The following is a 15831-nucleotide window of genomic DNA, read 5'->3' on the forward strand; positions in this document are numbered from 1 at the left end:
GTTCATTCCCATTCATTCATACCTATTCCCCGTAACAGGTAGAAGCAGGCAGTTGAAAGTGGAGCTTTCCTTTCCAGCTCTTTCTTCTCTACCCACTGGCTGCAGACTTCCTAGCCAGGCAGGATCTAGGAACTTCTGGACTCAGACCACTGGAAAGAAATTAGCAGCCTCTAGGTTGACCTTGCTCTTTCCTAAGTCAGTCCCTAAGCATCATTCCACTTTTAATGAGGGATCTAGGAGTTCTTGGCCTCTGGGACCTTACACTCAAAGGCTGAGACTGAGGAAGGATGCTAAGGTGGGGAGGGGTCTCTTGGGGTTGATTCAGAGGAACGTACCCTCTTCCCAGGTCCAGGTCCCCCATGGCTGCCTGGGGCCTCAGGGCTCAGGTTTGGGTTTTCCCCGCCCTTGCAGGACAGGATCGGCTCCTCCTCACGCGGAAGGAGAGAGAGCCAGCTCGCCTCCCATCTCCACCCTCCCGGGACCTGAGCAGCAGGAAGCGGCTGCTGCCGAGCCTCCCAGGCCGCAGCCCGGGCGCGGGAGTGCGCGGGGTCCGGAGGGGCCGGGCGGCCGCGCAGACCCCATGGCCGCGGACGTGGAGCAGCGGCTGGGCAGCCTCACCGTCTTCACCCGCGACGACTTTGATGGCGACTGGCGCCAAGTGGCCAGCGGCGGCTTCGGCCAGGTGTTCCAGGTGCGGCACAAGCGCTGGCGGACCCAGTATGCCATCAAGTGCTCCCCCTGCCTCCTGCCAGATGCCACCAGGTACCGCCCGCCCCGCCCCTCTCCTTTCACAGAGGAGAAACTGAGGCCCAACGAGCTCCCAGTGGGAGGAGGGAGGAGCAGGCGGGGATTGAGGGTGAGGATTGTCCCCTCAGCGTTTCTAAACTCTACCCAGCGGCCTGAGCTCCCCAGGCACAGCCATGTCAGTTTGTTTCCATACCTGAAATGCAGTTGGCACACCATACCTGTTTGTGGAATCAAAGAGGTCAAAGGGCAGCGGAACTACCCTCCAAAGATGCCTTTGTCCCATCTGACCTCCCACACTAGTCCTGCCTCCTTCCTTCTGGGTGTCAGGGTGTGATGATTGCTCTTGATGGCCCTCTGCCACCCTCCTGCCCACCCCAAACTGTTAGGGCAGGCAAGGGGCTCACCGGGGGGCTGTGACACTTGGTTCAGTGATGCTCAGTGATCTGTGGAGGACCATGTTCTCCCTTTTCATACCCAGCTGGTGCAGGCTGGAGGAGGCTTGGGGGATGGAGACTGCCCAACCTGCTGGCCTGAGAGCCTGTCCAGGCCACCTGCCAGCTCTCACATAGGTCCTGCGGGAAGGTCAAGCCGGGAATACTACAGTCTCTGTCCTCGTTTTGTCTCTGGCTCCTCCCCAACTCTCATCGTACACACTATGGCCACTCCTTGGTATGCCTCCTTTTCTCTCTTGCTACCTCTTTCACTGTTTCTACCCATTTCTGCCATCCCATTGAGATGGGCTCCAGTCTCATTCTCATTGGATTTGCAGGTACTGGCTGTGCACTTGCCCCCTGTGCAGCCAGGAAGGAGACACTTGGGATATGAAGTCTCAGAATGATAACAATGTCCTTCTCCTGAGGCTCCTGGGACATCAACTGGAAGGCCTGGGGTGGCATCTTATTTGGATGTTCTTTGTTGTGTTCTCTATGGTCCGACGCAAGCTCCTAAGACACAGCCTCAGGTCTCACAGTCTCTTGCCTAATTCCCAAACCCCACTTGCTTAATGAATAGGGGCAAAGTGAGCTATCCCCAGACTCACCCGCCTTCCTCCCTCAGCATCCTCCCTTTGGCTTTGGAGTGGAGTCAGGTTATTCTAGGATTTGTCCAAACCGTTTACAGCCTTTGAAGCAAAGAACAAAAGGAGACAGGTGGCATTGACAAGACTACACTGTTAGACATTGACTCCCACCACTTTCCCTTCCCAAGTCCTGGGAATCCCTTGGTGGAAAGGGCTAAGGGATTTAATGGTAATTAGTGCCTGCGCTGTATGGAGTTCTGTACTAGGGTTTTTACATGTATTACTTCCCTGGATGCTCCTTCCATCTCCTTGTTCATTCATCCACTTGATGAATGCCTATTGCTCTCCTGCTGTGTGTCAGGCACTGAGCTAGACCCTGAGATATAATAATGGGTGCAACAGATATGGCCCCGTTCTCCTGGAGCTTACAGCCTGGGAGGAGAAAGACATTAACCAGATAACCACATGTAAGTATAAGTGTGCCACTGTCAGAAGTGCTGAAAAGGAGAGGTTTAGGGTTCTATGAGAGCTTCTTAACAGAGTTTGACTGAGATCAGAAAAGGCTTCCCTGAGGAGGTCACACTTTAGCCGAAATGTGAAGGATGGGTATGAGTTAAGTAGGTGAAGAGGAGAAAGCTTTCCAGGAAGAGGCAATAGAATGTGCAAAGGACCTGTGGCAGGAGGGGCATAGGAAGTAAAGGGGTGCAAAAAAGGCTGTTGTGGCTGGAGTTGAGAAAGAGGGAGCAGTGGAGAGCCACTGAAGGGTTTACAACCAGGTGGGAGTGGTGGTGACGGGGAGGAATTGAGCAGATTTGCAGTATGGAGAATGGGTTGGAAAGGTAGAGTGGATGCTGGTCCAGTTAGGAGATTATTGTCGTCATTCGGGCAAGAGATGATCAGAGTCTAGACTGATGTGTTTGTGATAGAGAGGAAGGAATGGATTACTCAGTATTTAGGAGGTAAAAATCCACTCAACTTGGTGCTGGGTTGTCTATGGGGGCATGATGAGGAAGAGGAGCATCAAGGTTAACTCAGTGTCTGGCTTGCCCAAAGGAACAAAGGATCCACTAGAACATCTATTCCGTGAGAGCAGAGTCTGTGTCTACTTTGTCCACTGCTCTGTCCCCAGTGGCTGGCACACAGTGGGTGTTCCATAAATATTTGTTGAATGCTGCTGTTGACCATTAATAAATGGAACGTGAAAAGAGGCCCAGGTTTGGAGAGGAAGATCATGAGTTCAGTACATGTTGAGTTTAAATAGCCAGGAAGAATTTTGTCAAGAAATTTGCCTTCAGAATAAAGGTGTGAGCTAATCAGATTAAAATGTGTGAGTCACTTGTAATAGGTGGTGATTGAAGCTAGGGCATGGATGACATTCATTCACTCTCAGCACTAAGAGAACAAAACAAAGTCCCCGCCCTCATGGAGCGTCTGATCTAATGGAGGAAGACAGAAAATAAATAAATAAATAGGTAAATGTTTTTATCTATAGCACTTACAACCACCTGACATTTTCTTGATTAAAATACCTAAGGACAGTTGAGTAGTCTGATTTTCCAAGAACGATGTTTGATCTAGAAATATTAATTTGTGGGCCATCTGTATATGGGGGGATAAGAATTGCCAGAGTTGGAGAAATGTTGCTATTTTAGACCTGAGATCTTTACCATTTGAGTAGAGATTTGAAGCAAAGAAGGAGCAGGCCGTTTGACTATTTTACGGAGGAGTATTCTAGGCAGAGGGAACAGCAAGTGCAAAGGTCCTGAGGTAGGAACACGCTTGACATGGTGGAGGAACAGCAAGAGGCTGGTAGGGGAGGAACCGAGTCTGGAAGGAGTGATTAGTAGGAGATGAGATCAGTAAGCTATGCCCAGAGGCAGATCCTGCGGGGCTTTGTAAGCCATTGTAAAAACTGGCTCTTACTGTGAATGAGAAGAGAGCCACTGGAGGGTCCTGGGCAGAGCAGTGACATGCTCCAACTTACATTTTAGAAGTATCACTCTGGCTGCCAGGTTGAGAATAGATGGTGGAGGGGAAGACAGAGAAGCAGAGAGGCCAGCGAGGAGGCCTGGGCCAAGAAGCCAATGGGGAGAGGCGATGAGAAGTGGTCAGCTTCTTGCAGGTAGAGCTGACAGGACATGCTGAGGGAGAGGAAGAGAGGAGTCGAGAATGACATCAAATCTTTGGAGCCTAGAAGAATGGAGGCCCCATTCACTGGGGTGGGAAGCCTGAGGGAGGAGCGGGTTTTAGGAGAGAATCACGAGTTCAGCTTTAGATGTGGTAAGTACCGAATACCCAGTTGGAGACGTTGAGTTGTCTACACACAGAGCGTAGAGTGAGAGGAGGAAAGGAGAGGGCCTAGCACAGAACCCAGTGGTCAAGGGACAGAATAGGAGCCTGCAAAGGGAACAGAGAGGAAGTGACCAGAAAGAAGGGGAGAAATCCTGGAGCATGTTGGCACATGGCTGAGCAAGTGAATATTTCGAGAAAAAAAGAGTGAGAGATCTGACCTGTAAAGCGAGAACTGAAAATTGTGCATAGGCTATAGCAACGTGTCCTTGGTGACCTCAGCAACAGCTGTTCAGTGAAGTATTGAGACCAGAAACTAGATGAAAGGGGCTGGTGGGAGACGAGGAAAAGAGAGAGGCTGTAGGCAGAGCAAACGCTTTCAAGCAGTCAGGGTGTCAAGGGCAATTGTGCAAGTCACTATTGTCCTCATTTTACGGTTAAAAAACTGAGGCCCAGAGAGTTTATTCCCAAGGTTGTGCAGAGAGTAAGTGGTGAAACTGGGATTTGAATCCAGGGCGATGTGACCCCAGATCCCATGCTTTTCCACCTCGTGACAGATGTCTTCTCAGTTCCTGCAAACTCAAGAGGACAAGAGGAGACAGATAAAAGCATCACAGAGGTGGGGGGAGGGCTCTAGCACAGCAGAGAAGTAGAGGTGAGAAGAGAAAAAAGCTGGGCTATATACACGGAATACTACTCAGCCATAAGAAACGACGAAATCCAGCCATTTGTGACAACATGGATGGACATTGAGGGTATAATGCAAAGTGAAATAAGTCAGAGGGAGAAGGCCAAATACCGTATGATTTCCTTCATTAAGTAGTAGATAATAACAACAATAAACAAACACATAGGGACAGAGATTGGAGTGGTGGTTACCAGAGGGGAAGGGGAGAGGGAGGAGGGTGAAAGGGATAATTCGGCACATGTGTGTGGTGATGGGTTGTAATTAGTATTTGGGTGGTGAACATGATGTAGTCCATGCAGAAATAGAAGTACAATGATGTACACCTGAAATTTTTGCAATGTTATAAACCAATGTTACTGCAATAAACAAGGAAAGAATTATAAAAAAAAAAAAAAAGCTGGGCTAGCCCACCCGTCCAGCTGCAAGGGAGCAGGTGGCTTTTCCTGGGAGTCAGGGGTCTCTGGCTGGCTTCCCAGAGTGACCCTGTGAGCACATTTCCAGCAGCCTCTGACTGCAGTGCCAGTGCAGCTTTGCAAGTACTGTGCTTTTAAAAATGTCATTTCTCCTTAATCCTCATCCCCGCCTCCCCAAACAACCTCTGACAATTTGCATATTTACTGTTCTGTGGGCACATACAAGGAAAAGAGCAAGAGCGTTTGCAAATGCTTGTTCTGTAAGACTTTCCCTTAAGTCTTGACTTCTGTTCCATTCAACAAAGATGTATTGCGCTGTGCATGGCAATGTGCTGTGGGGAGTAGAAAGATGAATAATTACAGTTCATCCATAAAGTGGAATACCATGCAGCCAGATAGACCTTGCTCCAGAAGAATGACCATGTAGGGAAGTGCTCAGGCTACACTAATGGGGAAAAGCAGATCACAAAGCAGCCCACACTGCGTGATGGAGAGAGAGGAGGAGAAAGGAGTGGAAAGGAGGGAGAAAAGGAAAGAAGTACCTTGAAAATGTATTGTAGAAGAATATACTAAAATATTAACAGAGGCCAACTCTGGAAGGTTGGGTTACTGATGATTTAATTTTCCTCTTTATAGCTCGCTGCATTCCCTAGATTTTCTACAAGGCATATGTATTACTTTCATAATCAAAATGGCAATAAATGATGTTTTAAAACAGAAGCACGAGGTGTAATATTGTTCCTCCAGGGGCTTGCAATCTGCTGGAGGAGATAAGCATATAAACAAGTGGCCAGAATAAGTGGCAGGTTTTTTGTGGCCACCTCTGTGGAATGGACTTGCTCCTAAATCTGCAGACCACTTTACTTCCTGTCTTGTTGTTTCTGGCCATCCGGATCTTAATCTGTGCATCCTGCTGGGCATCCTTTCATGTCTCTCTTCCCTCTTCCACCATCTTGCAAGCTCCCGAGGCTTCTCTGGGTCCCGACAGCCTGGCATCAAGCCTAGTCTGTGTGTTCTGCTAGTTCCTCTGTAATTAATGAGTCACCTCCTTCCACCTCTGGCCCTCCCCCCCATAGCTCCGATGTGAATTGCCTCATTGAAGAAGCAGCCAAAATGGAAAAGATCAAGTTTCAGCACATCGTGTCCATCTATGGGGTGTGCAAGCAGCCCCTGGGCATCGTGATGGAGTTCATGGCCAGTGGCTCCCTGGAGAAGATGCTGCCCACACACAGCCTCAGCTGGCAGCTCAAGTTCCGCATCATCCACGAGACCAGCCTGGCCATGAATTTCCTCCACAGCATTAAGCCGCCTCTGCTCCACCTGGACCTCAAGCCAGGTAACATTCTCCTGGACAGCAACATGCATGTCAAGGTAAGGGCCCTGGTCAACCCCTCTGTCTCCTTTTCAATCTGGAGTCTCCTCCAGGTGAGCAGGATTATCTACCTGCCTGACTGGCCCATCAGGAGTTTTAAGCAGCTCCCTTCGTGGACAAATACTAAAGGCAGGGATTACACCTGAAACAGACGTGTATGAGCAGTGATGTTTGACACTGGGTATCAGGATACCCACGATAACCCTCTTTGGGCCTCAGTCTTCAATTTCTAATGTGGGTAGAATAATCCCTATCCTTTCCATTCTTTGCTTCGGGTGCGGATGTGTGTAAACAAATGGATTCCTAAGAAAGGCCATGATGGCCATTTTTGCAGTTCCTAAAACACACCACACTGTTTTTCTGCTCCAGGACCTTTGCACATTCTGTTCCTTCTGCCTGGAACAGTGTTCCCCTGCTCCCCTCTTCATCTAGCAAAAGCCTACTCATCATTCAGCTCTTGGCTTAAACATCACCTCCTTGGGGAGGTTTTCCCTGATCCACCCCAACAGGCCCCTGTTGTATGTCCTTATTATACCTGTGTCTCTTCATATTGCTAACCGCAATGGTAGGTCTATAGTCCTTTGTGAAACTATTTCATTAATGACTACACTCCCTATTTGAATAAGTGCTTATGAGAGTAATGGGTGGTGGTGGGGGGTCTCACCTTTCTTATCTGCTGCCTGGTCCTCGGAACCCAGTCTACTTGGTCTCAGTGAATGGTCAATTAGCACATGAATGCAGCAATGGATGGAAGCAAAGAGGGGATAAATATTCCTGGTGTAAGGTCTTCAGGGCCCGTGGAAGTGGGATGAACAGAAGCTCACCAAAGATGGCAACTTTATCCACAGTCCCTCTGGATAATGGCCACACCTACCAAGGACCTACTGTGTGCCAGCACTTACTAAGTGCTTTTTGCATCTTCCCTCATTTAATGCTCCTATTAGCACTATGCGTTAAGTACTCATATTATTTCCATTTTACAGATGAGGAAACTGAGGCTTTGAGAAGTAACTTGTCCAGGGTTATCCAGGTACTATGTGGTAGAGCTGGGAAAGAGCCATGCTCCTAACTGCCTCACTAGACTGGAGAGGTGGATAGCGAGAGGGGTGAGAAACCAAGGCAGTTTTCTGGAGGCAAGACTCTATTGCCCCCTCCCTGCCTCTGGCTTCCTCCCAGATTTCGGACTTTGGCCTGTCCAAGTGGATGGAACAGTCGACCCGGATGCAGTACATCGAGAGGTCGGCTCTGCGGGGCACCCTAAGCTACATCCCCCCTGAGATGTTCCTGGAGAGTAACAAGGTGCCAGGCCCCAAGTATGATGTGTACAGGTGAGAAGAGGCTGGGCTCCGTGCTGCATACCCAGGAGGTAGCATGTTGTCAGTGCCCTGCCTGGACCCCACAGCCCAAAGGGCAGGACGGGACAGGGCTGAGGTCTGGCCCCTCCTTGCCCACGTGGGAGGGGGAAGGTTGGTCTGGCCCCTCCTTGCCCACGTGGGAGGGGGAAGGTTGGAGGGGAACTTCCACTAGAGAGGCTTTGCCTGGGATTGTGTGGGCCGTGGGCCCCCCTGGCTGGGGTGACCATGGGTATCCGAGAAAGTCACTCAGGGAGCACTTCCCCCCATCTGCAGCTTCGGGATTGTCATCTGGGAGCTCCTCACTCAGAAGAAACTGTATTCAGGTAGCAGCAGTGGTGGCACCCTCTGGTGGGGTCCTGGAAGGGGCTGTGGGAGGGCTGAGGGTTCGTGGGAGCAAGCCAGTGGGAGGCTTATGTCGGGGAACTGTCTTCTCTTCAGGGATTCCCATCTGCACCCTCCCTCCTTCCTCCCTCTACTTCCTAGAGCTCTCATAACAGTAAAAGGAAGGGCAAAGTTCAGCCCAGACCATACTTTCTGGCTCTAACTCCTTTGCTTCTCTTGCCCTTTCCTGCCTCTCCCGCCCCACCCCTGCCACCTAGAAGCCAGGTGAATAGACTGCCAGGGAACGGATAACCCAGCAAAGCTGAAAGTCAAAGCCTGTACCCAGGCCTGTTGGTCAGCCCTGCTGCCTTTGGACAGCAGAGGCCTGCAGGGTGGGGTCATGTCCGGTTTTGGCCTGGGAGGCGGCTGGAGCTGGACCTGAGACTCAGCTGCTCAAATTGGAACCTCAAGTCGACCTGAAATCTAGCTGTTTACTCACCATGCATTTATGGAGCCCCTGCTGTGTGCAACACCCTGTTGGGATCCTCAGAGCCCCTGCCTCCTGCCCAGCCCCTCTGCCCCTCACCCCCAGCACCTGCACAGCCTGGGCCTCCTCTCGCAGGCTTCGGCATGATGACCATCATCATCCGAGTGGCCACAGGCATGCGGCCCTCCCTGCAGCCTGTCTCTGATGAGTGGCCAGGCGAGGCCCAGCAGATGGTGGACCTGATGAAGCGCTGTTGGGACCAGGACCCCAAGAAGAGGCCGTGCTTTCCAGGTTCTCGTCCAGCCTGACTGTCCAGGGACTGGGAAACTGGGCAGGGCCAGGGTGCAGGGGGCCAGGAAAGGGGATGATTGGAGCCCAGGCCACAGCTGAGAGCTCTGCAGAGAGACCTGCCATCACGCTAGGGCAGAATCCGCATCTCAGTGCTGGGAGGTTGGGGGTGGGGCCAGGGGCAGCCAAGGACTGCAGTCTGGTCTCTGGGCTAACGAGTGCCCCTGTGGGAGGTAGCGTGGAAAACTCTGGTTGTCAGAAGCATCTGGGCCTGGTTCTGCTCTGCTGGCTTCTCCAGTTACCCGGGTCCTTTCAGGGCTTTGGTGTCCTCACTTGTAACATGTTCCCAGACCGTGAAGTCATGGGCATGGAGGGACCTGGAAGTTGTCCAGTCCCTTAGAGACTATGAAACACACACCTGTGTGTAAGTGTGAGCATCTTACAGTTCACCTGGCCCTGCCTGCCCACTTGTTTTATGAAAAAGGACTGACACTCAGAGGGTCAGTGACTTGCCAATGTGGCCCCCCTGAGCCAAGGCTGGGACCCAGGTTTCCTGCCTCCTGGTGCCATGTACAGATGCACGTGGGCCCAGGAATGGATTTGGGGGATGTGGGAAATGTATCTAAAATGGCGATGGGACTGCTGGCCAGCCTGTGTTTCTCTTCCTCTCTCTCTGCTCATGGAGCAGACATCACAGTGGAGACAGACATGCTGCTGTCCCTGCTCCAGAGCGCTGTGGCAGACCCAGAGAGCGAGGCTCTGGCCAGGAAGGTGTCCTGCAAGCCGTCTCTGCGCCGGCCCTGGGAGGTGAGTGCGGTGGGCTGGCACAGTCTTTGGCAGGTGCTGAGGATGCATACACAGCTGTGTCCTTCACAAGCCACCTGGCTGAGGGCACAAGTGGGGACTAAGAGCCAGCCCACACTCTGCTGGCCAAGCCAGGGGCCCACTTGGGGACATCTTTTCCTAATTTGCACAAAGGGGCTCCAAGGGCTAGTGGGGGCTGTAGCTCAGAGCCCCTGAGGAGGACATACCTTCTCTCACATGTGTGGGATTAAACAGAGCCCTGTTCTGCAGAGGGAAACCTCTGCTGTCCCCAGCTTTCACCCATGGGCATCAATGGCATCGCTCTGCTGTCCTGTCTATTCTCTAACATGGGAACCAGCCCTGGGTTAGCGAAGGGCTCCCAGCTGAACCCACGGAGCCACCCTGCATTACATGCGGCCCAAGGGGAAGTCAAAGCCCTGGGCCACCTCTTTTTGGCAGGGTCTCCCCTGCTCAGGGTTTTCCTCTGACACAGGAGCAGGGTCTCCTAGGACAGGGTGGGATGTGAGTCCTGACCGGTGACAGGGTGCTGGAGAGAGGGAAGGAGTGGAGGACTGCAAAGACCACAACTGCCCTGCTGACCTGATCTGCCCCTGTGTCTTCCTTCCCAGGTCAGTGAGGAGGTCAGCCAGGAGCTAACAGACAGCGGTGAGTCCAGAATGCCACAGCCACAACCAGGGAATTCGCAGTGGAGGAGAAAGTGGAATCCAACTATACCCTATCCCATCGTCCCTGGCCCCCACCCTCCTCCCCAGGCCTGTCACAAAGCAGGAGTTGGTGTATTGCTTTCCTGGCACCCAGCTCCATGCTCCAGAAATGCACATGCCCTTGGGGGTTCTGGCTCTGCATCCCTTTCTGGTCTGTGTTCTTGCAAAGCCAGACTCCTCCCTTCCCGGCCCAGAGGTGGAGACTGATTTTCAATCCTGGCTGCACATTAGAATTACTTGGGAAACAAAAAAAATACCGATGCCTGAGCCCCATTCTCGACTAATTAAGTCACAATCTCTGGGAGTTTGGCCTGGGCAGTGATTTATTTACTTTTTTTGGTGGAGGGTAATTACTGATGTTTTAAATTCTAATATACCACTGGGTAGAACAAGAGGAAGTGGGTCCTTAATGGCCTCAGGAGAAGTTCAGATCATAGAGCTCCACCACAAATTTATTTTCAGCTTGTATTTACTTTGTGCCAGGCATGCGTCTGAAAGTTCTTGCCTACATAGTTTGTCCTCACAATGGTAGTAAGAGGTGGGCACTGTTCGTGTCCCCTTTATGGATCAGGACCTGGAGGCTCCAACAGGCAGAGTTGGCTAAGGTCACGCGGTGCTAAGAGGTGGAGTCAGAATTTGCACTCAGGCCTCCTTCTGCCTCAGCCTTATGGGAAGAACTGCCAGACTGAGTTCTCTAGGACAATGGAGGCTGTGTAGAGATGTGTAATATCAGGAAAGACATTGCCTTCACTCCTATAGTCTCTGTCCCTGGATGGCACTTCCAGGAGGCAGGGGGATGGCTTAGAGGACCTCTGGATAGGTCAGAGGTCCTTTCTTCAACTCCGTCTTCCTCCCAGGAAGCTCAGGAGACTACTTGAAGCGGGTCCTGCATCTCTCGGACAGTGGGAGCCTGGTCCCAAGCGATGAGGAGCTGCGCATCTACGAGAACAAGGTCACTCCCCTCCACTTCCTGGTGGCGCAGGGCAGCGTGGAGCAGGTGAAGCTGCTGCTGGCCCATGAGGTCGACGTGGACTGCCAGACAGCCTGCGGCTACACGCCCCTCCTCATCGCTGCCCAGGACCAGCAGCCCGACCTCTGCACCCTGCTCCTGGAGCATGGCGCCAGCGCCAACTCGGCGGATGAGGATGGCTGGGCCCCGCTACACTTTGCAGCCCAGAATGGGGACGACCGCACTGCCCGCCTGCTCCTGGACCACGGGGCCCACGTGGATGCCCAGGAGCATGAGGGGTGGACTCCACTCCACCTGGCTGCACAGAACAACTTTGAGAATGTCGCACGGCTTCTGGTCTCCCGTCAAGCTGACCCCAACCTGAGTGAGGCTGAGGGCAAGACCCCCCTCCATGTGGCTGCCTACTTTGGCCACATCAGCCTGGTCAAGCTGCTGACAGGCCAGGGGGCTGTGTTGGATGCTCGGCAGAGAAACCTGAGGACACCACTGCACCTGGCGGTGGAGCGAGGCAAAGTGAGGGCCATCCAACACCTTTTGAAGAGTGGGGCAGCCCCCGATGCCCTTGACCAGAGCGGCTACAGCCCACTGCACATCGCGGCTGCCAGGGGCAAGTACCTTATCTGCAAGATGCTGCTCAGGTATGGGGCCAGCCTCGAGCTGCCAACCCAGCAGGGCTGGACGCCCCTGCATCTAGCAGCCTACAAGGGCCACCTGGAGATCATCCACCTGCTGGCTGAGAGCCACGCAGACTTAGGGGCTCCCGGAGGCATGAACTGGACCCCCCTACATCTGGCTGCCCGCCATGGGGAGGAGGTGGTGGTGTCAGCGCTGCTGCAATGTGGGGCTGACCCCAATGCTGCCGAGCAGTCAGGCTGGACACCCCTCCACCTGGCGGTCCAGAGGGGCGCCTTCCTGAGCGTCAGCAACCTTCTGGAGCACCATGCAGATGTCCATGCTTGCAACAAGGTGGGCTGGACACCTGCCCACTTGGCTGCCCTCAAGGGCAACACGGCCATCCTCAGAGTGCTGGTCAAAGCTGGTGCCCAGCTGGACATCCAGGATGGGATGGGCTGCACACCCCTGCAGCTGGCCCTCCGGAGCCAAAAGCAGGGCATCATCTCCTTCCTTGAGGACAGGGAACCCTCATCAGCCGTTCTGGGCCGTGCTGAGCCTGGAGCCCAGATGGAAGTTTAGATAACCTGGGGTCTCCTTACCTTTAAGGAAGAGAGGTTGGTGGAAGTTCAGCTAGACTTCTGGGGGGGACCCCTTCCCCACCTGTGCTTGTCACCTGCCCCTTCAACCTTGAGAGGAAACTTGGAACCTGGTCTCCTGTGTGATGGAGGGTTGGGAAGGGCACCACTGAGATTGTAGCTGGGGACCGGGCCCTGGCATGGAGGGCTTCTTTCAGCACCTCCTCCAAGTGTGTCTCCAGCAGACCCCTGCCCTCCTTCTCCTGTCCCTGGACTCAGGCCCCCACAGTGAATTCCCTCTTCATTCCCAAGACTCCTGCCACCATTTGCCACTTGCCCCTGAGTTCACAAGGGCCCTTGCGTCCTAGAAAACCCCCTCTGAAGATGAGAGAAGGCAAGGAGGAGAAGGAAGTGCTCCCTCCCAGCTCATATTTGTGGGACTTGGCCCCTGACCTCGAGCTGGGCCAGGAGAGCCAGGCACACGTGCTTTGCTCCAGGGGCAGGAGCTCAAAGTTTGGAGGAAATTGCTGCTCACTGTTTAAAGTCCAGCCAGCCCCCTGTTGCCACACTGACCACACCTTCCTCATGGCTCTGGTCCCAGTGCCTGGGTCTCCCACACAGTCTCTTGGGGATGAAGGAAGGGTGTGTTCCAGCTGCCCATGAGTGATCCATTGTGGGCTGCTCGGTCCCTGGTCCCCCTGCCCCACCATTCACTGTGTCCAGTCACATGGCCAGGCTTCAAACCCCGAAGTTAATAAAGCTGTGGACCTGAGTCTCCTCCTTGGAGATGGACTGACCTGTGGGGCCAGGTCGTATACAGGGGCCAGTAGTGTTAGTAGGGGGTGTGTGTGGTGTGTGTAGCGTGGTGTGGTGTGTGTGTATGATACGTGTGTGTGAGTTCATGTGGGGGGAGGAGGCAGGGGGTGTATGTGGGAGTTGGAGGGGGTGGTGATGGAGAGGTGGTGATGGTGAGTTGGAGGGGGTGGTGATGGAGAGGTGGTGATGGAGAGGTGGTGATGGTGAGTTGGAGGGGTGGTGATGGAGAGGTGGTGATGGTGAGTTTTTGGAGGGGTGGTGATGGTGAGTTGGAGGGGGTGGTGATGGTGAGAGGTGATGGAGAGGTGGTGATGGTGAGTTGGAGGGGTGGTGATGGTGAGAGGTGATGGAGAGGTGGTGATGGTGAGTTGGTGGGGGTGGTGATGGTGAGAGGTGATGGAGAGGTGGTGATGGTGAGTTGGAGGGGTGGTGATGGTGAGAGGTGATGGAGAGGTGGTGATGGTGAGTTGGAGGGGTGGTGATGGTGAGAGGTGATGGAGAGGTGGTGATGGTGAGTTGGAGGGGTGGTGATGGTGAGAGGTGATGGAGAGGTGGTGATGGTGAGTTGGAGGGGGTGGTGATGGTGAGGTGTATGTGTGTTCCCACGGGGGGAGGAGGCAGGGGGTAGAGGTGGGGGTTGGAGGGGTGGCGATGGAGAGGTGGTGATGGTGAGAGGTTATCTGGGCTCTGTGTGGAGCTCACAGGGCAGGGACTGTCCTCCTCAGCAGTGGCTCAGGGAGCTCTGTCCTGTGACCATACCGTGGTCACTCATCTGCTGGGTTGGCCTGTCCTGCTGGTTGTGGGCAGGTTGGGGCAGGGCTGGGGCTGCTCACAGTAATCGTGCGTGGCTGGGCCCTAGCTCAGCCACCAGCCAGCTTCTGCTTCCTCTCCAGCTCTGACAAGGCTGGCTGACCACTGGGAGGGGGTGGGATGGAGCCCCGGGCGGGGGCAGGACAGGCGCTCTAGAGGTCCTATCCTCCTCTCTATCTCTCTGCATTGCTGAAGCAGTCCCTCCAACTCGAGGACGTTTTACAATTGTCAGAGAAAAGGAATCTTCTGCCCCAACTACTGGCCAGCTCCACCTCCTAGCCAGCTGAGAGTCCACCTTTGTGCGTTGCCCTCCTGGAACAGGGGTGGGGCCGCCAGTCAGCAGCATCATATCAGTGTGGGATGAGAGAGGCAGGGTAGAGGAAATCTGTTGCCCCACATACATGCTGAGTACATGAGTCCTTTTCAGCAGAGCTGGCAGTGTTGCATCTCCCATCCTGTGGCCTCTGGACTGTGGTGGCAGCCTCTTGGGTCCTGGACACTTCACCCCACCATGCCATAGCCTATGGCCACCACAGAGAGCCCTGGGGGCAGCATTGAGCTGCGTCGTGCCCTAGAACATTGACTATAAATCAAGCCTGCACATTAGAATCTCCTGGGTGAGGTGTGTGTGTGTCTGGGTGGAGTGGCTTTTTAAATACCTGAACCTACCCTTGACCAGTTAAACCAGAATCTCCAGGGTAGGATCCTGGCGTTAGCTGAAGAGCAGCCAGGGCTGAGAACAACCACCAGGGGGCATCCCATGGTTTCTCTGCACCCTTCCTTAGCAGAACCTTGAAGACAGTCACTGGCCAGCAGCCCCTGGGGGTTGGGGGAGTGTTCTTTTCATCTCCTGGTTAGATGAGTGGGACTCCTGAGGGCTGGGACAGGGGGCACTCCTCCTCCCCGCTAGCCGCCTGGCCTACTCTCCTTGTTCTCTCTGCGACTAAGCCTTAGGCAAGACATGTAGGTAAAAACGCCCCTGGGAGTTCTGTCTTTCCCAGAACATGCTGGAGCTGGAAGGGGGAAGGGGAGGGGGCACAGTGCCATTTGCTTCTCCTTATACCCTGAGGTCTGAGTGTAGCTCCAAGTCTAGGATTCTCCACGAGCCAGAGTAGGGGTGGGGTTACATGTTCAGAGCCCAGTGAGCTCAGCTCAGTCTGTGGGAATGGTCAGGAGTGAACCAGTGTCTGGTTTATCCTATTGATAAGAGTTTGAGGAAAGACCTCGAAGAAAGGGTTAGAAAAGGTAGACAATTGTTTTGCACCTGTTGTCCTATGAATGGCAGAGACCTCATGGAGAAGTGGGCAGGACTGTCCCTAGGAATCCTGTCAACTCTGATGATCCCGGGTCTAGACTCAGATCCTCAGAACCCTGCTTCCTCTACTCACTTCCTCCAAGAGATACCTGAGGTAGCAATTTCAGGCCAGCTTTGGCCAACACGGCCCCTTCGTTGCCTACAAGCACCTTCTTCTTCCTTTTTAAGCCACCCCTTGCCAGCATAGACATAGACCCTACAGACACACACGTATACTTTGAGT

General features: G+C 53.5%; 1 protein-coding gene across 2 annotated transcripts; it reads left to right on the forward strand.

Annotated features, from left to right (window-relative positions):
• The first annotated feature begins 580 nt into the window (after positions 1–580).
• ANKK1 (ankyrin repeat and kinase domain containing 1) lies at positions 581–12671 on the forward strand. Of its 2 annotated transcripts, none has more exons than XM_087434041.1 (8): positions 581–762; positions 6232–6580; positions 7704–7855; positions 8156–8205; positions 8826–8981; positions 9667–9875; positions 10412–10448; positions 11365–12671. In XM_087434041.1, exons 1-8 carry the CDS (start codon positions 581–583, stop codon positions 12669–12671), a joined length of 2442 nt encoding a protein of 813 aa, XP_087290167.1. The 2 variants fall into 2 exon arrangements, with proteins under 2 accessions (XP_087290167.1, XP_087290168.1); XM_087434042.1 differs by having other exon boundaries at positions 6232–6526; positions 9667–9785; positions 10412–10452; positions 11369–12671.
• The last annotated feature ends 3160 nt before the right edge of the window (positions 12672–15831 follow it).

The sequence above is a fragment of the Ceratotherium simum genome, chromosome 7, assembly GCF_057802395.1.
Source record: "Ceratotherium simum simum isolate JZ-2026a chromosome 7, ASM5780239v1, whole genome shotgun sequence".
NCBI lineage: Eukaryota > Metazoa > Chordata > Mammalia > Perissodactyla > Rhinocerotidae > Ceratotherium > Ceratotherium simum.